The sequence below is a fragment of the Saccoglossus kowalevskii genome, chromosome 4, assembly GCF_978046115.1.
Source record: "Saccoglossus kowalevskii chromosome 4, keSacKowa6.1, whole genome shotgun sequence".
NCBI lineage: Eukaryota > Metazoa > Hemichordata > Enteropneusta > Harrimaniidae > Saccoglossus > Saccoglossus kowalevskii.
The window spans coordinates 12971972-12996060 of NC_140644.1; the positions used below are offsets into that span (position 1 = coordinate 12971972).

The 24089-nt window shown below is 36.3% G+C and overlaps 1 protein-coding gene across 1 annotated transcript; it reads right to left on the reverse strand.

The window, feature by feature from the left end:
- Positions 1–1297: 1297 nt before the first annotated feature.
- LOC102801757 (uncharacterized) lies at positions 1298–17179 on the reverse strand. Its single transcript, XM_006817727.3, has 4 exons — positions 17087–17179; positions 11544–11832; positions 9409–9612; positions 1298–2639 (listed from the first exon to the last, which is right to left on the reverse strand). Exons 1-4 carry the CDS (start codon positions 17153–17155, stop codon positions 1786–1788), a joined length of 1416 nt encoding a protein of 471 aa, XP_006817790.2. The 5' UTR covers positions 17156–17179; the 3' UTR covers positions 1298–1785.
- Positions 17180–24089: the final 6910 nt, after the last annotated feature.

Genomic DNA, 24089 nt, shown 5'->3' on the forward strand with positions numbered 1-24089 from the left:
CCTTCATTCTAGTTAGGTTGTAAAATCTGAAAACAAATTCTGGCCCACCGTTTCTATAGCAACAGCCAAAAAACTATTTTTTTAATACATCCGCGCCAAATGTATCACACCCTACATGTCTATGATTAAAAAGCACGGACATAGCTCATTCTACACAGCTTGAGTGTGGGCATAAATTTACTGTTTTTTTATGTCTATTTTCATTACAGATAAAATTGACCTGAAAGTTGGGATAGCTTTTCACCAGCAACGGCTTTTAACTGCTCTGTGATTTTTTTTGGCTTGGCTGATTTTGTCCATACTTGACAGGCAGGTCGTACCGTCACTAATTCAAAAAACAATTGACCCACCGCTGCCATGGCAACAGCCAAAAACTTATTTTTGAATACTTTCGCCCCAATTTTTTACCTCCTACCAGTCTTGTAATAGCAGAGTTCAAAAGATCATGCTTTTTATTTTGGCTACGTTGCACACTGGTAAGAGATCACTGGCGCCGACATTGTTACATTGTATCAACGTAATCCCAACGCAACTTTGAATGAACTGTAAATGCTGCCTTCAATCCACGGTTGGAAATAATAAATTTAACAACAGAATACGTCCTAACAATAAAATAAAGTAACTTCTAAAGACTGAATGTTTTGTGTTTTTTTGCGAACTTCGTATACGTGATTCGGTTTTAGTTATAAACCTACGTTATCTTCACGTTCATGTCCTACCACAACAACAGCCGAAAACGTGTTGCATGTTTTTTGAGCGGCTTGTTAGGCCAATGTGGGAGCAGACTTTCCAAAGACTCTGATAATGCCTTAAAAGACATGGTTCTATGACATAAATACTTCCAGAAATTGCAGTTCGTTTTGGAGCATTTTTAGAACACAACTCGCATTACCAATTTTGAGGTGCTCAATTGTCCAGTAAAAGGGTTGGCTGGTGCGGCGTCACTCATAGTCACTATTCTAATGTCAGTGGGAGGTATTTTAAGGGATGTTAGGCGAACAATACTGGACATATAAAGAGGACTTCACATACATGAGGAGAGAGGTTTCTATAACAACTAACTTCAGTTGTACCAAGCGAAAAAGGCTTCCTAGAAACAGAAAGGACTTGAAATGTTATCCTGTAACGGTATAGGCATGCCAAATGTAGGAATGACATTCTTGAGGAACATATTCTACAAACTCACCTTCTCAGGAGAAACTTGAATGTAAAGCCCAATCACTCAAACAGGATTAACTAAGAGGAGTGCATGTGCATGTCATATTACATAGCCCTTTTGAATAACCATCAAATAAACTTCAATTGAGGTCAAGCAGTTTATTTATGTATAACAGACTGAAATTACACTTATATAGATATGTAAAAGTTTCTTTCTGGAATTAAACATAAACAGTTTATATGGCTGACTCCTGGTATTAAAGCGGGGAAGTCGTCACATGCGCATGCGTCAGATGGCCATAGCTTGACAATGTTTACAAACAAGCGTCTACCCATGAGCCTTTGCGTTTGTTAGCGCGTGTTATCGTCGCTTGGAACTCGATTCCCGCGCGTGCGCAGGTGACGACTCTTCCGCTTTAAGGTTGAATACTATGTTAGCTACTTAGACTAACTAGCATTGCCGTCAAGTGTGTCGTTCCAGAGTTGTTCAAATATATGTGCGTAACGTTCCGTATAAAAATAGTGAATAACTATGCAAATCAGTTAAAATATAATCAAGATTTTGTGTCTTGGTAAATAATATTAATAATATTATGTGAATATAGTGTTGAAAATATCGGTGGATGTTTAGACTCTGGTTCCGTTATCAGAAAATATCGACTGCTCGGATAACATAATATGTTCATCTAAACTGCACATTTTGTCATCAATATCTTGTTCATATCCACTATCACGTGATAGACTGTTTATACGTGAACCCTCAGACAGTGGTTGGCCACATACATTGATTTGTAACACACTTTCAATTTGAGACTTTCTCTCAATTAAATCCGCAGAACGTACACTCTGGTTTAATTCAGTTTCTACGTTTAACGTATAGTATGACCCACCGTATGAGTGTTTGTTTGGCAAGCGTTTGGTGTCGTCTTGCACGCCCAAATTATAGTATTTTTTATTAGGTTTATTTTTTTCGGTACATTCATCTTCGTTGTTGTTGTTATTTTGGTCATCGATATCCGAATACTCGGGATGTGTGTCTGTGTTGCATTCTATTGACGCTCTCTCATGGCCACGCTCGACGAAATTTGTCGACCTCTTCAAAAGGGATTCTTTCTCGTTGGACCGTGTTATGCGTCGATTACGATACGTTATAAGAACGACAATAGGAATAGCAATTGCGATTGTGGTTATAATACTCAGTATCATGATTATAATTGGCGTGTGGTGGGCTGCACTCTTCCATTTTTCGGTTTGCTCAACATCTATCCGCGTTAGCATCCCAATAGGAGGACCGGTATTAACTTTTGTGAGATCTCGTTCATTACCTTTACATGTGGGAATTGTGGTACCGCGAGAGAGAAAATTCTTTGTTGTAGCAACTCCAAATCTATCTTTGGCTGTCACTATATTAAACATGGCGTCTTTACTATTACCATCGCCCGTATCACCTAGCTGCACAGCTTCTCTATCTTCCGAATATTCTGAAATTACGAAATAAATACAAAAGTTTACGCAATTTCGAGATAAAAGTTTGCAAAATGATTTATGTCTAAATGCCTCTTATCGTACCTAGCAAACGTCTCTTTCACGTACAAATACAACGTGTCGAGAAACAATGGAAAGAGTTATACTATCCTTTCCCGTTCTTCCATTGGCTGAATTATTAGTTTGCAATTATTATAACTTGTAATGATATGGTAATTTATTCCAGTTTCAACATACGGCCAAAGTGTAGAATGCAGATCACTGGAACAGTAAATGTGGTAGTACATCATACATTTCAGATATTGTCAAAATTTTAGCTGTTTTTTTTATAAAAGTAATGTTCTAGTAGTATTTTGGATCATACCTGACTCTTAGATTATAGTAAATTGGCCCATTCTAACTAGAGGTGACCTTCGTCTTCTATATCATTAATTAATATTAAATTTAGTACTATCATAATATCTTATATACAGCATATGATTCTTGATACTGACATTCTACAGCTGTCCGAATTACTGTGACATGTCTACATGTAAACAATGGCAACAGCTATGTCAGTAAGAGTAACCAATATTACTAGTATTTAATAATGTATGCATACTTTCAGTAACACGTGGCCTAGGAAGTGATTTAAACGTGTGGTTGATGGTCGCTATTTATAGAAATTAATGTGGGCAATTAATATAAACTGAAATATGGTGAAGTGAAAAATGTATAGGTATTATTAGTAAACATTGTCACCTAAGGGGCGTTAGTCGTCGTACCACGCATGCGCGATATATGGGTCTCATATAAACAAAGATGGCGATTTTGACTGTTGCGCACATCACCTAGTACAAACAGAAGTCGAGGCAAGAGTTAGTGGCGCAAGCAAACAAGTTAGGATGACAAAACCGAATCAGTCACTGAGACAGAGACATTATATTCCATTATATTACATCAGTAGGGTAAAAATAACCTGTCTCACGACGGTCTTGAAACCGGCAGAGAGGGGAGATACAGCAGCAAAATACCAACCTTCAATTAAGTATTTTTTAGGTGATTGGAAGGTATCGAAGGAGTCACCGGTGGTAATTGATGCAAGTGCAGGGGCGTCGATCCATTCTGAAAAGTGAGGGGGACACTTTTGTGTCCGCGTAAACGGCCAATGTCCGCGCTTGCGCGAACAGGGGGGGTGTCTGAGAAGGGGGGACTGCCCTGTGTTCCGACATCTCTATGTTCCGACACCACTATGTTCCGACACCACTATGTTCCGACACACAGTATACTTGTGTCAAACTTAATCTGACTAGCAGTGCGTGACCTTTTACTGCCTTGATATAACCAGGATGTCCTGTGGGTTAATACTGGAAATCCAACTGTAGTGTTGTCCGGCCATGATGCTCGAAAGTCCGTGAAGGCGGGATCTTGCATAATGTTATCGGATAATTATCAGAGAATTATCAAACAATGTTGCCCATTGTATCATTCTAATACTTCGACAATTATTTGACAATATCCGTGTCTGTTGGATGTGGTTCCAACCTTAAATTCCAACCTCCAATTGTCTAACTATCGAAGTTTTAGATCGATAATTATCGGAGAATTATTTTACCTTTTTCATGAAAGTTGTACTTCGATATTCGTCAGTCGCGGAATTGCAAGGTTGCCGTTTACATCCGGTAGCACCTTTCCAAGTTTATCTACATATTAATTAAAATCATTTATTTATGTATTTATTATGCGAGAGATGAATAGGCACTGCATTTAGCATTCCGTAGTGTTTGCATAAGATTCTGAGATTGCCAAAAAATACAAAGGTTTCACACTATCTCTTTCCATTCCTATGTTGTGTGTTTTCGGCCAACATTCCTTGTTTACCTCCACACGTTATACGTTTTCCTATCAATCTAAGACATTGATAGGTCTTAGAGAATTCCATGTTTAAAAAAATTAAACCACCACCCAGCTGTAGACCCTGTCTAATACCAATCTAAAACATCGAGAATTATCAGATATTTATCCGATAATTCAAATATACAATAGGCCGGCTTCCTCTAATGCGAGGATATTGCACAAGTTTATACTACCTGCAAATTTGATGCATAATTCATCGTTCAAGATTAAGGTCCATATTAGACAGATTTCCTTAAGGAAGTCAGAAAGCACTATTCTATTCTATTCTTCGTTGTTCCATTGCATTGTTCTGATATTCCTCTTTATTCTGAAAATATTCCCATATGTTACACTCATAAATTACAGTTGATATAATACACAATTTAAATACTTATCCTTATATCTGCCAAAACATGTATATCCCGTATTTATACTTTACATTATTTTTTTGTCAATATCCTTCGTGTTCTGCAGATGTATTTGAAACTGCCTATTCGCTCCATTGTGCAGTCGTCAATTTTGTATTTCACGTTTGTGTAAATTACCCAAACTTCTTTGCTATATATGTTTAATGTACTTATGTAAATCTTAGGTCAGGCAACGTCTCGCCATCTATTTGAATTCCATTTTTATCTATATGTAATTTCTTGGCAGTGTAATAGCGTTCTCTTAAATAAATAAATGAATAAATATATAAGTAAATAAAATATTGAGAAAGCATAAAAAGACTTACTTTCAAATACATGTATATGTAATGACTAATTCATTTTATCATAGACAGCATTTGCCCAGAAAATGCCATTTGATGATTTTGAATAACGTATAATAAAGTTAATGAATTCATAATGTCAATAAGTAATGGATTATACGATGTAATATCCAACGTAATACTTGTACGCTACACCAATATAGCTTTAATTTGATATATAACACGATGGTGTTTGTCTGAGGTATTGCTATTTAATATGTGACAGGCTATTACGTAATTATATTATATTCCCTTTTTATTTGACGCTGTGTATAATTTTTTAAAGCTAACATATTTACTCTGATTTTCGGGGGCAAAACGGCTCAGATTCTACAGCCAAAATTGACCAAATTAATTCCCATGTTTCTGTTTATTTTATGGCATGTAAATTTGACAGCCTTGTCTTAATTTTATTTGTACAGTCAGTATTCTGTAACTAGACTGATCGCGCTGAACAGAGAAAAAACATGTTGCTTTGTTCTACCATGAAGAGGGGTATTTATTCAATTTTGGCTTCCGACCACTAGCGTACATATTTCCATTGAAAATATGGCACATTCTGGCCGGCTCAGAATTTATTGGATGATCGTCGAACATAAAAGTACTAAACAATGTAATTTAGGTCTTCCCGAGTACAAGTTGTCAGGGGCCCAGATGAAGACTGTCAGGTACATAGTTTATTGTTGATCTGAACGTTTGGCAATAATTAAAAAAGCTTGATAGGATACATCGCGTCTGAGAAGATTGCCGACGATGATTCCAAAAACACCTCCATGAAAGCCCATGGTCAGAAGAGTGGCAAGTATTATAATCCGGCATAGTTATTTTTTAATGTAAAGAAATGTAACATTGTGTTACAAAAGGTGAGCGTAGAATAATATTTGAAGAAGGATAATGATATTTTTTGTTATAGTAAAGAGATAAAAACGCAGTGAAATGTCAAAAACGTTTCTAAAATTTCGTAGGTGTCAGAACCTATTAGCATCTCAACATAGGGTTGTCGGAATATAGGGTTGTCGGAATATACGAATGTCGGAACATAGAGGTGTCGGAATATAGGAATGTCGGAACATAGGGGTGTCGGAACAGTGGCGGATCCAGAGGGGGGTCATGCATGAAAATGCATCTGGATTACGCATAGCATCGTCTGAATCGCACGGTCCCTTGTATTCGACCTATAGGCCTGGACCCCCCCCCCCCAATACATTTTGCTGGATCCGCCCCTGTGTCGGAATATAGGTGTGGAACCCCGAGGAGGGATGTGTCCCTCTCGAAAGGTAGGAATTTTTGAAAAATGCAACCAAAATGAAGTTATTTGGTGCATACTTGGGGATTTTCATTCTTGATCATTAAGAATACAGTACATGTACAGAGAACCAAAGGCCTTACACAAACGCAGGCTTTGATATAAGCCTAATATTGATATTTGGGTAAGTCAGGAAAGTGGAGGGGACAGTTGATATTGTGTCCCCCACCCTTCAGAAAGTGGGGGGGACCTGTCCCCCTGTCCCCCTGATCGACGCCCTCTGTGCAAGTGGCGTTCAGGGCATTGGATTGTGGAGAAAATGAATGTTTATCAAGTCAAATGTCGCACATATGCGGCGCGATGTGACGACGATTCATCCGCCTCCAACTAAATATGAGTTTACCTTATCGTTAAGGTTCGCTTTGTATTTTACTCAACATTACATTACAATACCAGACCCTAGATAGTGAATTACGTTATTATATTCATCTGCAAATAAGCTTCTTTGACTATTATGAACGAGAGTAAGAAATCCGCAGAGTAATATTTGCTAGCTGGAGCTTGGGTAGTTTTCGGTTTTAAGAAACTCTAATATTTATTGAGACACATTCCTTTGCTTTTCTTTTTTTTTTCTCTGGTGACTGTCAGTTTACGTAAAACATAACAGGCCCGTAGTTTGGGGGGTTCGGGGGGTTCGGTCGAACCCCCTAAATTTTGGAAGTGAATAGATTGATGATCGTAGATTAGAACATAATAAAACAAACAGTATAAATTATCATCATTTAAATCACTTGACTCAGTGAGGTAACTATCAGACTCAGCCGAAATTGTATAGTAATGAGCATTTTGGTGGCTGCAAACTTTAAATGTCAATCGCGAAGTTACGTCTCAGCTCAACAGCAGCAAGTCAAAAAAAAACGTTGTTATAAATGGGCAAGCTTTTATTCGGTGAATCCGCGATGGTGTAATGAAGATCGCGTTCAAGCAGCTGATGTTAAATATTAAAACAACATTGAAACAACGTAATGGTAGTCACTTTCTGAAGGATGTGATGGTCCTGATTAGGGCAGCTTGTCTTGTGCTAGTGTTCGCTCAGTTAGTGAAGTGTGGGGATCGAACGGGATTGACACGACAACACGACACTATACTTTCCTAGTTTGGTTCATTAGTTTTGTATTCTTCAAGTTAATGATGGCATATATACTTTTTTGTTCCAAGTGTATCAGCCAAATGTAGTTAACTTATTGTATTAGTACGTGTAGCCTCTGTTATTGGACAATAGTGTACAGCTACGGGTTGAACATATTATTAAAAAAATGCCGAAGATTTAACATCACGAGTTGTATAGGTCGAAGAGCTTCTTGCAGCCAACAATTTACCCCACAGTGTTGCTTCAGCATTGAAACTATGCAATTCAATCATATTTTGTTTGATGTCTGAGAATATTTATTACATGTATATTTTTAGTGGGTTCATATAAAGGAGATGTAGTCATTGAAGTCTATTGAGACTGCAGCTAAACTGCAACTGTATGCATATTATTTTTTCGCCCTCTAAAAATAGATTTACAGTGAACCAACAAATTTACATACCTTGGTGGTATGCCATTGGTTAGTGCATTTAATTTGTTTGATGCAATCATTATGCCACCTATTTCTTATGGTAGCGATAGGGGGTACGAAAATTCGAAAATCGAGAGGGTATAGACAACATTTTGCAGATATCTACTTGGCGTTAATAGTTGTACTAACAATGTAGCGATGTTGGACGAATGTGGAAGGCTCATATTGGTTAAAATAATAAAAGATAGCTGGAACCGCAAAATATGTTATATCATGCTTAAACTATTAGACAAGACCGACATACTTACGGTAAATGGGAAACCCACATAAAAATCTCCTGTTCAAATATGGTTTCGGCATTGTCTGGTTTGAAAAACAAGTTGGAGATACTACTGAGATATTTACTCAAAGAATAAAAAAATTGTCAACAAGAATGGCATGCCCCAAGATCACAATCATCCAGGCTGTGTATTTTCGGAAAAATCAAAGTAGTATATTTATAACCTAAAAGATTTATTGGCAACAATTATAGACTAAAATATATACTGACGGGTTAGGCAGACACACAAATAAGCAGTTAGATCAATATTTTTTTAGTTTTTGCAATGATACATTTGAATTTAGCATGGTAGAAAATGTGTCCATTTTATAATGATCTAAATGCTGATCTTTTGTCAATAACCCTATGCAATTATGCAAATACTGACAGTCTGGGCTTACTTCGTTGCTACACAAACTGCCACACCATATATCAAATAGTTCTGTATCTTTCAAAAGTTTTCAAGCGACGAGATGAATATGAATCCCGCTTAACTTAGTATCATATGTTTACATGGATGTTGTATTGTTTTTAAAACGTGATATGCACTTTTCTACCCATTACATTTTGTACAATAGGCTGAGGCTCTGTACAGAAATAAAATTACATAATACAACATTGACTAATACTAAAATGAATAATTGTAGACAGAATTCGACATGAAATCGTGTCACTTTTATGTGCACTAACATCTGCAAAAAGCAAAAAATTCGTGAGTAGCCTTTTACCTTAAAACAATAGACAATAATGCTAAGATACACTTGTTGTGTGTTTGTCTGTGAGCGGGGAATGGCTCGGGACCCCTTCTCTAAAATAGTTCAAAGATGTTATGTGAAATAACTTAGCAACGTAACACAAAGTAAACCAATTGAATTTAAAAGTGAGAATATAAAAATGTCTGAAACAGCTCAAAGACACTTTTTGAATATTACAAAATTCACACGTTTCACGTCAAATATATTATTGTTGTTTTCGAACCCCCTATTCAAAAGTGCTGGCCACGGGCCTGACATACCTTGATTGGTGACAGGCAGTGTGCTTTCACTCCTCGAAGACATCACGAAAGGACGGTGTTCATACGCACTTTGCATACACTGGTAATCCACCGGTATCTCCGATCTCATGCAATCGTCTAATCTTGGCGTGAATAATTCAGGACGATCAGGAAAACACCACGAACACATTTCACAATTGTCACTTAATGTGTCAAGATAAAAACCTGTGATGAATAAAAAAAGGACAACTCAACACAATAACAAATAATTGTGAACTCATAAACTCAAAGCAACCGCGGCAGCCAAGGAGTTAGATCACGTGTTATGTAGTGCAGCGTAGTGTAGTGTAGTGTTCTGTTGTGTTGTGAGCAACATTATCTTTACTTTCAAACTCATAGTTGCTGTCGACAGAGGAAGTAAAGTAAGCAAATAACACCGAATAAACGGCAAGGTAAATACTACGTCTAATTATAGTAAACACGTACTTTTTGGGGGGATGCCCGGTGGCCAAGGGGAAGACGTGTAGTGGTAGGTGCCGTACGCGAGCGCCGGTTCGAGTCACGCACGCAGTACGTGTTTACTATAATTAGACGTAGTATTTACCTTGCCGTTTATTCGGTGTTATTTGCTTACATTATCTTTACTTTACTTTACTTTTATTAAACACATAAAATTTCCAGGGGGAATTAAAATGGTCACATTTACACTAAACAAAACTAGACTAATAATACAAAACACTAAGTAGTGATTTAAAAAAATAATAATAATAATCGAAATAAAAGAAATAAAAAAAAGCATGAATAGTAATATATCCCATCATTAGCAATAATAAAGGTAGAAGAAACCATTGTTAAAAAGTAATAACAATAATAATGCGTTAAGACATTAAGAGTTACAAATCTTGGAGGTGTTTCTGTCTTAAGTCGAGGGCAGTTTAAATGAATTGTCCAAGTGTGATATGTAATGAGGTTAAATTATAACTCATTGTCAGTGCAAATTTTTCATCAATTGTAGAATTATCAAAATTATTAATTTGTTTCTTACATTTTTCAAATATTAATTTTCTTTGGTCACTGTAAAATGGACAAGTTATGGTGAAATGATGTTGTTCGTCTTCTATTTGTTTTTTTGTGCAAAGTTCACATACTCTTTCTTTTACATGTGTTTTTGGTTTGGAATGTCGTCCTGTTTCTATTTTTAAGTTGTGGTTGCTTAGTCGAAATTTACATAATGTTTGTCTTAGTTCAACATTTTTCAGTGATATCAAATAGTTTTCTAATTCGAATTCATTTTTAAATGTTCTGTATGTTCTCAATTTATTACCATCTCGATCATTATTCAATTCTTCTTTCCAGTACTGTTTAAACTATTTTTTCAATTTTATTTGTAAATTGTTTTTTTTTTCAGCAGTTGTTGTTATTCTGTCCAAATTAATTGTGCCACTTTCATTGATGTTGTTCAATTGTGTCGTTATTGCGTTATACCATTTACTGTTCATTTGCTTGTTTAGTATTGCTGCTTCTTTAATTAGTACGTTAGGCGAATTTATTGCGCGGTTGTAGTATTTGATCATTTGTTTTTTTTTATAAATAGATGTAGTAAATATTCACCCAACTCTCCGTATATTGCCATTATGGGAGTGTTTCTCTTGATACTAATAAATCTGCAGAAATGTAAATGGATATCTTCAACTTCCGATTTATAAGAACTCTCATAGCCCCATATATCACTGCCATATGTCAGAATAGGTCTTACGATCCTATAGAATAAAGACATCAATGTTTTTATGTTTATACTAGGATGTTGTCCTAGTTTCCTAATTAAAGAGAACATGACCGTTTGACCTTTACGTTTTAAGTTTTTTATGACTTCTTTGAATTTTCCATTTGGGCTTAAAGTGATACCAAGATAATTGATTTTTTTAACAATATCAATTTCTTTGCTTTCATAGAAAAATATGTTATCTTCTAATAGTCTGTTCGATTTGTTGAAAACCATAATTTTAGTTTTTTCTGTGTTGACTGATAGTTTCCATTGTTTTGTGTAGGTGGATAAGGTATCTAAACAATTTTGTAAGCCGGTCTTATTTTCTGATAAAATCAACAGTTTGAATAGAGATCAACACAAAATGTCGAAATTGACCGGCCGTACTTACCTACGTCACAATTCTTGACACATTTTGCATTCCTTGTACTGGTGCACTCTCTAATGGTCCGTTGGTGTGGGCTACACATCGTACAAGGTAAGCATATCCTTGTAGCGCTCCACGTACCGGAATAGGTGCCTTCTGGGCAACGTTCACATACGGTGTCACGTGACCCCTGACACTCGACACTGACCCCTGATCCCGGTGGACACTTACTGCATTTCTGGCACATCTGGTTGCCATATGGATCGTGAGAGAGATATTTAGGACTGTGACCACCGTCACAAGTCAGTGCTTCCTGTAAGATAAATCACATAAAGTAAAACAGTATTATGACCACCACATCGTACAAGTTGTCGGTAGTGATGCTCATGCTCGCTCGAGCTAACCAGTCAAGACGGCAGCCCATTATACAGGTATCATTTTACTTCATTTTCCTAGCGTAATAAAAAATTAAATTAAATTTTCGAAAGCTTCTGATTTAGTATAAATAATTGGTATTCATATTCTGGAGAATAAAGTTGACACCATAAGCCATGAATAAATGGTGCATTACGCTATATTTAAACATGGCTTACATAAATTATATAGGATATCATCCAATCACAATAATGTAATCGTAGCACAGGTACAATATATTACGATACACGATTAGCAGTTTCTGACATGTTCCAGTGTTGAACGCATATACTGTACAAGGTAATGTTCAGAGTCGTATGCTCGGCTAATTGTGTGTTGACATTTATTGAAACGTTTGAGTAATAACAAAATGTTATACGAGTAAGTAGTAAAACAAATTAATAACTCCAGAGGATAACTAAAGTGCAAAACACTGTTTGAAATTACAACATTGGGACAAAACAGTATCGGGTTCCAGACTCTTCAGAAACGCAAACCGATCCACCATCCACCCCTGTACTCCCCTGTTGCTTGGGATTCAATTCTTGCGCGTGCGCAGGTGACGACCCTCCCGCTTTAAACGAACAGGTTTGTCAATTGAAATTATAGTAAACTGCATAGTCCTGTAGAAGGACTGTGCGTAGCGTCAAATTGCTATAAGATTGAATTTCTCGTTTTGTAAATACAAAACAATAAATTTAAACATATAATTACCCGGTCACAAGACTCTGAATACGACACACCATAACAAATAATACATGTACTCTATCTGTGGATAAAGTTTGTTACTTTTAAGGTTTATTTTCCACCCATAGACAGCATGGAAAAGTTGTTAGGATATAACGTTAGATGTGAAGCAGTTGAATGCTTATCCGTACACGATGAGATTAGATTGTGAAGAAGTTACAAATTACGCGTGTAGAAACAATTTTATGAGCGTACGTAATTTAAAGCGGCGGAGTCGTCACCTGCGCAAGCATCAGATGGCCATAGCGTGTCTTTGTTTACAAACAAGCTTCTACCCATGAGCCTTTGCGTTTTTAGCGTGTGTTGTTATCGTCGGTTGGGACTCAATTTCTGCGCGTGCGCAGGAGACGACCCTCCCGCTTTAAAATATTTTGGTTTTTGAACTTGTGTTATTGAACTTGTGCGCACGTTGAGAATCTATTGCAAGCCATATATATAGATTTTTTATTTGTATTGGCTATAATTATGTGCGGAATTAAATGTCTTTTTCCCCAATGTATGAGAAACTTTTGTTTTGAGTGGCGTAATCAATAGAATTAAAATTAGTTTCATAGTGCATGGGTTGAGTGCAACATGACTGTTAAGCGGAAAAGGAAGTCGGATATAATTCCTAAGAAAATAGTTAGACTCTAGTGGCCTTGCCCTTCGTTGGTTTTCTTTAAAAGTGATTTTGTTACTCTGACAAGGTTCCCTATTTCATTAGGAACAAACCCCAAATCACGAATTAACTTGGAAACATACGATGCAATCACTCAAAGAGCAATATGTAAGAACTCTGAATAATGGTTTAAACAACGAATAGAAACTACTGTGATGAATTTGTTTTTGCGTATCTGTTCATCGACTTATTTAGTTGATTACTAGTACTAGCGAATTGCTGTGTTATGTCTGGCACCGTTTAGGCCATGTGAAGTTTTGGACGGAACTTGGCTCAGTGATTTGGAACTAATTACGAGATAACCGTCGCTATTCGGACTACTATTTCTGACAGTTAGTATTCGTAGTTATTAATGTAGTGAACGATTAATCAAAAGATATGACGTTTCCAGTACTTAGTGTGATTGGCTTTATGATTGAAGGTTACGCCTTAGAGTCTTTTTACTGTATTGCAATTGGTTAATGTTTTGAAAATGAATAAAGAGAGTTTGACTTGGTCTTGGCGAGTACACCAGAACTGACGCAGTGCAGTCCTGGAGAGTCTTGGGCGAGTCTTGGGTCAGCCTTGCGATAGTCTTGGGGATTTTTCCCCAGGGCGCTGTGTCTTATAGAGTGCTCAAATGACCGACTAAGACGAGAGTTGAAACGTATTTCGTTGTGTGTGTCTTGTTTGACTGTAAAGCTTAAGTGACTTTCCCGATCCCGTACCTCAAGGGGACGCGATAGAGAGACGAGACGAGATTCCCCCCTGACACGTGTAGAGAACCCCATAGGAGAAGAATTTTACCCCTGATACTACCATGGAATGAAATTACCAAAGCAAACGTTAGTCAGTTTAATATTACTATGAATTCCAGAATAATCCATGTCAACTTTTAAACATACATTAAAATGCTAACTATCTAGATAGTTAACAAAAACATGTTCGAGGGAGCTTTTCTACTTTTCACATGATATTACTGCAACTGATTTGGGCTGAGGTTATTGCCGGATACACATTCACGAATACAAACCCAGTGCCCCGTCAATTACATATACACAGTAAAAAAAACAGATTTGGGGCACACCGCTGAAGTTAACAGCATATTCATATTCAAATGTTGAAGTTAGCAACATATTCATATTCAAATGTTGAAGTTAGCAACATATTTACATTCAAACTGGTGTGAATGTATCTCATGGGCAGATGCGCATAATGTAAAAAGAAACGTAACTGTAACGGTATAGACGTTAACCTGTGTTGTAAATTCAACCTGGTATTTAGCACACAATTTTCATAACATGATATCTCATGATATGTTCACAAAATCCAACTTTATACTCATTGATGATATAACCAAATATGATATTGTTTAGATACAAATTAATGTCCTTCGTAATAATTGTGCGGAATATTTTTACTTTTGTTTGTATATTTATATTTTCCTTTTTTGTTATGTTTTAATTTCTTTCTGTGTTTGTTTATTGTTTCAAATTTTCTTGACAATTACTAAAATAGTTATATTTCATCGTCACTATGTTTTCCTGTAGGACTTTATTCAATTCCTCTTTATTCTGTACTTATAACGTTCCCTATGGTTGATTATTAGAGACTCTGTGAGGGGCTGAAAAAAATATGAACATTATTGTTTCCCCCCCCCCCACTTATTTTGAGCTATTTTTATCAGGATGATGATTATTATGCTGGTTTTGCTTCCTCTATCAAATGTGCGTATTTTTATCAACATATTAACTTCCTGTGATTAATTCTAGATTGTTTTGATCCACTAAATCCAAATATATCTTCCTAACTTAAACTGACATCCGTTTAGTTGGTATGTGACAGGCACAAATAATGAATATTTTCATAATCAAAATATAATTGAGTCTTAGTAAGCAAAAAAACGGGTCAGATTTAGTTTGGAATAGCTGTTTCATAGTCCGTACTAAGCGTTCGCTCCTGTTTTCTCAGTACGGGCTAACGTGTTCGACCTCTTTGCCCGTGCTAAAGAGCTGGGCGTGAAAGTATAATGGCGGTTACACTTGGTAACCGTGGTAGGATGTAACATATATTTTTATATTGCGAGCACATTTAATATGTTTTACCTCCTTCCTACACGAGCAACAGTGCAGTGGTTTTGGGACAAATTGCATAGATTTGCAATACCCTTTTTTCTAGTAGTTGTTATATGTTTTTACTTCGCTCACAGCAAAGCACGTATTGCCGAATAAGGAAGAGATACATACCGGAAAAACGTGTGTTGTAGTAATTTCAACGGACGTGTGAGTTCTGTGACAGGATTACGTAAGATATATTAAAATGTATAAACAGACAAATGGTGAAACATGTTCGACTCTAATTTTAAATTTGTTTCACCGATACTAATACCGAGACTAAGGCTTGGGAATTCCCAAACTTACGTAGCGTCTGGCAAGTATTTACTACAGGTTAAAGGTTGGCCCCCTTTTACGTCTATTGTTAGCGACGTGACTCTCGGCATACAGTTTGAACAATAGTTGATCAATAGTAAACTTTGCTACAGGTCATAGAAAACTTATCAGAAAAAAAATATATATAATAAATCTAATCTTGTATATAGTATTGTTCGGTAGGATTGGCGAACTGCGATTCGGGTGAAAAGTTCGCGTGTACAGTTTGTTTTAGAAGGTGGATTTGCGGGGTGACGACAAATGTCAAACGACCGGCCGTCGGTATTTCCATTTTAGGAATCGTTATATTTAGAAAACCGAGAATCAGTGCTGTAATTAAAAAGAAATTCTAATTTGAAAATAATTTTAGTACTTTGTTTTATTGTGAGAGTGCCCCAACACCCGGCCGACCGCGATTTGGAATTTCGTGTTATTAACCAAACAATACATTTTACTCGCGCGTAGTCCCATGGGACAAGACCAACGAGAATCAATTATAAGTTATATTAAGTTAAATACTTTATTTAATGACAATTTTTAAATGATTTTATTAAATTAGAAATGTTAAGTGAATTCAAAATAATTCGTGTTTTGTGTCCCATTCACATTGTCGGTAAATAGCCTGTAGCCAATCACTCTGTATTATAACGTGTTGTTATAATACACAATCACCAACATGACATACCGTGTACTCGCGGTTGTCAAAAACATTTCAACTAATAAGTGCCACAAGACGTTGGCTACGCAGTGGCGGCGGCACAGGGGGGGGGGATCGCGCGCCCCGAGAATTGTTGGGGGCGTCACCCCCCTAAAATTAAGCTGAAATCCTTTGTGGCGGCAAAATTTTGCCCTCAAAATGCAGGAAATAGCGTTTCAGAGGGTCTAGATTTCAAATTTATTAAGGGGGAGCATGTCCCCGTACCCCCTAGGAGGGGTGATCAGATCTTGCCCCTACATGCACAATTTCGTGCCACCGCCTCTGCTACGAGTGTTTGTATTTGTATTTGTATTGACGACGCCTCTAATATTTTGAGATCTTAACATTCCATTGAATATTTTAGGTTACCACCCAGCGACCAACCCTAGTTGTCCCCAACAAAATGAATCATATATAGAGTACGGGTCCACGAACACGTAGATTCATGTCGGGTGGGAGGCGGGTTCGTGCCGTGAAGTTACTTACGTATACTAGAAATGTATACCGTCTGCTGGTTCAGACTTGCCTGGATACGTGCCAAATCTGTCACCAGGCTTGTCCCAGGCTAGTTCGACGAACTTTTTTTCTTCTCATAATACTGGCAAAAGTTACCATCGATTGACGTAAACGAAGATGAACTTACCACGTGTGCACCTAGAGTCAATGTCAAGCAGACTACAGCGTTTGTTATGATTACTAGTGGACACGCCATGTCGGTGTTGCCGTGTCGATTCCAAGAATTATACTGGCGTAGTTACTACTCAGGACAACACTCGAATCAATAAAAAACACACGTGACTCGAATGGAAAAACCCATACCCAACCGGAAATAGCTAAATTGGTTAATGATTTTTTTATTTTTTATTATTTTTAGCTCGATGTCAAATCTTTCTTTAGTTCACGGTTATTGGTGACTTAGTTTGTATGTGACTTTATCCCCACTCATGCCCCTACACGTAACGAGTCAGAGTTTCCTTCGAAAATGTAACGAACTTCATTGCAAAGAATTCTAACACAACACAAAGAGCATGTATTGTGACTTACTATAAGGCCAGAAAAAAAACTTACGTTGCCTCAAGTCGGCCCGAATCGGTCGGATTTTTTTAAACTTAATTTAAAGTTTAATAGTTGATCCAGCTTTTGCTGTCATGCACACAGCAAACGTGTTCGCCATGTTCGCTACCGCTGTACGTACTAACGTACGGCACACGATGACAAACCCGGAAGTGAGAATACTGACAGCGCTAAAACAACGTGCAAAAGCCGTCGTTTTGTTTGTGATGTAAGCCGGATGAGACAGTGGCGGATCCAGCAAAATGTATTGGGGGGGTCCAAGCTACGCTTAAGATATACGGAGCGTAAATCGCAGAGAATCTATGCATAATCCAGATCATATGAATCGTCATGCGTTTGGGGGGCGCATGCCCCTCCCCCCTCTGGATCCGCCACTGGGATGAGAGTTTTAATATTATATGTCACGTTTTGTAAATTCAATAACATTTTGTGCATTTCATGTATTAAAAATTATATTTACGTATTGTTTTTGATTCAAAATAATGTTTTTATTTAATTAAGAAAATACTGGGTGCGGCGATATTTTTAATATTGTGCACAAACTGTCCTTCGAATCGCAAATGTCAAAATGGCCTGAAATGCAAAAAACGTGTTTGCTCTTCAGACTTCATAGTATTCGGAACATGTCAGAGAAATACAGATCAACCCGAGGTTCAAAGTCGCCACTTAACCCCAGGGGACCCTGGGGATAAAACAACGGTCCGGGAAACACTTTTTACTGCCTAAAATGGTGAGTTTTTAATATTTAGACCTATTAAAAAAAAAAAAAACGCGACCCGATATTTCATATTTTTCGGTCGGTCGCTAAGGGCAACAAAACAATTTGTTTTGGCTTATAAATATATGACTGACTGACGGCCATTTTGATTCTCAGATTTGCCCAATTCTGATCATCCGGTACCGTTTATCGAAGATGAACAGGCGGCTGTATTCAAATTTTATATAACGTTCATGGGTTACAGGTGCACGTAATATATTTTTTGAGATTCGAACAAAAATGGTCGACTAGCGGGTGTTTTGTTTTTTATTCACGTCCATGTTTAACATCTCAGCTGAAATTGTGCACATAAGCACTATTCCCATGGGTAATAGCGTATCTTGTGTTATTTTGTGACTTGATCAATTTTGTAGATTTGTTTGTTATTTTGTTAAAAATCCTAAAATCACATTTCTCGGAAATGAACAGGCTGATTTCATTCGAACTTTTTTTTGTATCAGGATTATGCATATTGAGTTACAAGTGTACGACATTTTCAAGGTTCGATAAAAAAGGCCGATTTAGGGGTATTTTGTTTGCATTCATGTTCATGATGATTCCTCACTTATATATTTCCCTATTCAGTACTTGTGTTATTTCGTGATTTTATCCAAATTATCGAACTGTCTAAAATCCTGAAATAGCAGTAATTGTTTTTCAATATCAGCGCCATACATATTGAGTGCACATCTTTTTTTATTTATTTGAGATTTTTTTAAAGTTGTTTTTATTTATTTCCCATATTATACAAAGTGAAAATAGTTACAGTAGAAGTAAATAAATAAATAAATAAATAAATAAATAAATAAATAAATAAATAAATAAATAAATAAATAAATAAATAAATAAATAAATAAAAGTCTACGTAAATATGAATAATATGGTTGGGAAGCAGAAATAGCTATAGCGAAGCTAGTCGAACCTGCTTCCCAAAGTTTGACTCGTAAGTAATCTTAAATGAATGAAATATAAGGGCGACAAAAGTGGCATATTGTTCTAATAAGGATTGTCCAAGGCAGAAAAAAATATATATATAAATAAATAAATGATAACATAAATATTATATACACAAATAAATAGTAACTAAATAAGTAATTTTATAATAAACTATCTAAATAACTAAATAACAGAAAAAAAGCATCTAGCGAAATTACATGGTATAGGGCACCGGCAAACAAACCCAGTGTCATTTCATACCTTGTTAAATAAATAAATAAATAAATAAATAAATAAATAAATAAATAAATAAATAAATAAATAAATAAATAAATAAATAAATAAATAAATAAATAAATAAATAAATAAATAAATAAATAAATAAATAAATAAATAAATAAATAAATAAATAAATAAATAAATAAAAACTAAAAGCAAATGTTGCGGAAAGACCAAGAGGAGATCAAGTATTTTTTTAATTCTTTTTTTAAAACCGGTTCGACTAACAGTGTATGTTACATGTGCTGGCAAATTGTTCCAGAGTTTAGCGCCTTGGAAGTCTATTGAAAATTGGCCAAGGGGGAAGTTTGTAGCTGGAATGCGATGAAAACCGGGTGCAGTGCTGATGATCAGATAAAGTGAAGTAGTGTTCTGTTATCCGAGAGAGTCTATGGTGGAGCAGATCATGGATGAATATGCATAGTTTGTATTTAGGTCATATATATTCAACATTCTTAATGAGTGAAATAATGGTTTACTGTGTGTTAAATTATCTTTGAAAAGCATGATACGAGTTTTTTGTAGCTTGTAGATTTGGTCTAATGTTGTTTGATATGTACTATATACCCCATACTTCAAATCTATAAGATATATGCGGTAAAATCAGCGAATTATATTGAAGAATTAGGGCAAATTTGGGGAGAAGATAGCGTACTTTGGCAATCAGTCCAATCAGGGGTGGAATATTTTACATAATTTTGTTGATGTGGGGTTTCAAGGTTAAGTGATTGTCAATAGTTAAGCCAAGATATGTTGTGGTGTTTGTTTCATTTATCGGATGGTCATTCAAAAGGAGAGTACCTATATGTCTGATAATTTCTTTGTGCAGATGAGAACACCATGAAGTTGGTTTTATCTGTATTGTCTGTTAGTTCATTGGCTGTGCACCAAATGCTAATCAAGGACAGGTTGGAGTCTATGTCAAGTGAATTATGAATAGGATTGTTAAAAGAGTGAAACAGATTATAATCGTCAGCAAATAACTTGAAATTAAAGAACGGTGATGAGGAGGGGAGATCATTTATATAAACCAGAAAGGGGACCTAGAATAGAGCCCTGAGGAATACCATACCTAATGGGGAGGGGTGTGGAATTACAACTATATGCATTAACATACTGAGTTCGGTTAACAAGATAATTTCCAAACCAATTTCAGGGGAATACCTCGAATGCCAATGTTGGATAATTTGGAGAAGAGGATATTGTGGTTGATAGTGTCAAAGACCTTTGCAAAATCAAGGAAAACACCAAGAACTATATTACCTTTGTCAATGTCTTTCAACAATTTATAGACAGTATCAATAAGGGCGAGTTTAATGCTGTACTTTTTACGAAAGCCATATTGGTTCTTGTGAATGAAATTTTTGTTTTTCGAGAAATTGCAGAAGTTGTTTGATGATACATTTTTCAAAGTTTTTGCTGAGAACTGGCAGAATAGAAATCGGTCTGTAATTACAGGGCTGGTGTGGGAAACCTTTCTTGCAAATAGGAGTAATTTTGGCAATTTTTAGCTGATTCGTGAAAATGCCAGAAACAATAGAGAGATTAATTATGTGATATAATGGCTTAGTGATACATTGTATAAGGGATTGCATCATGTAACAGACAGGAGTTAATTTGAACGTGTCCACACGACTTTTTTGGGGTCTAAAAGTGTTAGCTCTGTTTCAATTTCATGTTAACACCCGACACTGAACTAAGGAAGAACGATTTGCGTTGTTATTACGAGGGAGATAGTGCAATGGACAGGCCAAGTCTTTCCTAATATTTACAAAAAAAATTGTTGAAGCAATTGAAAATGATTTGGTAGACACGTGACTTCTAATGAACTTTAACATCAAAATCAACTGATAGTTATTGTACGTTAACGGAAATTTCCTGTCATTTTTTCCCTCAAACTTTTACCTGACCGATGCTCCAAAAGTGGCCGTTAATTTCTAATACCTTACGTAGGGTAGACAAGTTATACTGCGAATTTGATAAGTTTTAGTGTATTATAATACTTTGTTTTTTATGTAGAACTGTCGTGGGTTGATAACATCCACATATCACATTGAACTATATTCCATCACAAATTACCTGCTTGTTCTATGTTTAAACATTCCCTCCATGGTTTAAATGCGGTAGCAAAGTTGTACTTTCCACCTGGATTATGCGAATACAAATTCATAAAAAAAAACAGTTTTTAGTTGTCAATCATTAATGTTAGAACAGTTAATACTGTATACATTGGATTATATTTTTAAAAGTGGTGGTGTTGGTAATGATTCAGAATAAACTGTTGTAATAGACTTCTATTACATATGATAAGGTGAACTATACCAGATACCTGTCTCTATACTATATAGAGCATTCACGACAGAACAATTTACAGTGCAGACGTTCAGCAACTTCTACTTTGGGCGAAACCCCGTGGACCAAACCATTGAGGCGGACATTCTGACTCCAGGAAGTACAGCTAATTTGAGGCTGAAAACTTGAGCTATCAAATGGTATGACATAATAGGTGAGCATCACAGAGCATTTCTATGACAGTTAATATACATGGTTCAAAATAAAACAAATGAGAACTTCACTGTGGAGCTACTGTACAGCAAAGAAGAATCAAAACAGAAAATGAAGGAGTTTCAGCAGTTGTTGGCATCATTCATGGCTGGGTCAAACAATTTGCAGACCTATTCAGCGTATCAAGACAGTTCCAAAAAAACATCGCTACTAACGCTTCTGAAAACTATGCCACCTTCAAGGATTCAAGATTCAAGACTAACTAACAACAAGCTAACAAGCTGAAGTCATTCATCAAAATGTGTAAGAAGAAGAAAGTGAAATCATTGTGAAATCAGACAAAACTCTATTTGGTCGCATTATTAATGTCATGATGTATGTTATACCCAACATAGGTTGTACTATATGCAGTATTGGGGCACTATATTCTGGTATGGTGAGTCATTGTATTAATTAAAACTACATCCTGAAACTTGGAATCCCTGTGTGGGCAGATGTACAAAACATGTATTGCATTCATTTTCGAGTTGATGTTGATGATGAAATAACACACGATATATATAAATACTGTGTGGGTATTGGGTATTTTCTCTAAACTATGGATTGTAAGGCGACGTGCCTGGCATGCGACCCGGCTAAATGGATACGTGTATATTAATTAGTGGAGGCCACTGATTGGATGGTACCTAAGCATGCATGCATGCAGCACGTGATCCGTTTTAAGTCGACTGCAACTCTGTTGAATTATCCATGCTGTTTTTGCTGCTAGAGAGGGATATTGGTCTATGGTAGTGGGTTCAGAGGGCACATGTTCCCATTATGTCATTGGCATTTAATGACAGATAGACATTCCACTGTTTCAGAATGTGACACAAGTATAGATGCATGTGGTTGTGATACAGTTAGTGACTTTGCATATAAGGGGAGGGCCCTGAAACTTTTACGTAACAACAGCAGGGAAGTCCAACAGGTATTCCTGGAGTTGGATCAGGAAGGTTACCTTACTCAGAAACTAATTGACAAACTAGAAGCATTCACATTACCTTCTCTATCTTCCAAATCGTCATATACAAAGGTAAATAATACCAGCTACCACCTGTGCCAAGAAAGATGAGACAGGGAGTCATTACCTTCCACTATGAATTTCCTAGCCGTGTTGGTAGGGGTTGGAAGACAGAGAAGAACAGATGTCTGAACAGTTGACAGTGCCTTGGATAGATCGTCAACTAGCACCTCAGGCCATCTTAAATATAATCGCCTGTTAGTAACTGTCTAACGAAGTGTTTTAACAGATGCTGTTCATCATATATGTTTTTTTTATGAAAACGTTTTTTTATTAATAAAAAGGTCCAGTGCTTTAATATTTGAAAGACAGAGACATTTAACACCTGACATCTACTGAAATATTCTCACCTTGTAGTAAATATCAGTCACTGTTGTAATGCTTTAATAGTAGGCATAGGAATGTATTCAGCTAGAGTGTTGCCTGCAATCTTCAATGACGATACATGTACACTCAAATTCGTGCATTGTAGATCAACTAATAACCCAATATGTAGCAGATGCCATGTTAAACAGATATCATGACGTGACAAGGCTTATGTCAAGCCATGATTTTGTTTGGGCATTTTATAATTTATATCTAGACTATCAATACGACCCAAAACCCAAGTTCACATGTCAATGTCAGTATAAGAATTGTCCGTCACACATATATAAACACTGCCATACGTATATGTGTTAGCGTCATGGTGACGAAATGAAATGGGTCCGCTTTTCATGAAAAAATAGGCAAATTAAAAAAAAATTTAAGAATTTTTGAGCCAGATTTGGACTAATATTTATGGAAAGGACACAATTTGTATCCAAAATACGCCTTCAAAACAATCGATGAACACTGCAGTGCTTTATAATGAAACTTGTTACCAAGCTCAAGATTACCAAACTTGAAATAGTCTTAGACAGATTTATAGTCGATTTCTGCCAGTATTTCACCTCATTTACAATGATTTTGTAAGCTTTCACAAAATCTAGTGGGCGCAGAGATGATCGTTGAAATTCTCAGATGAGCCATTAAAGGTGCAGCATTATTTTA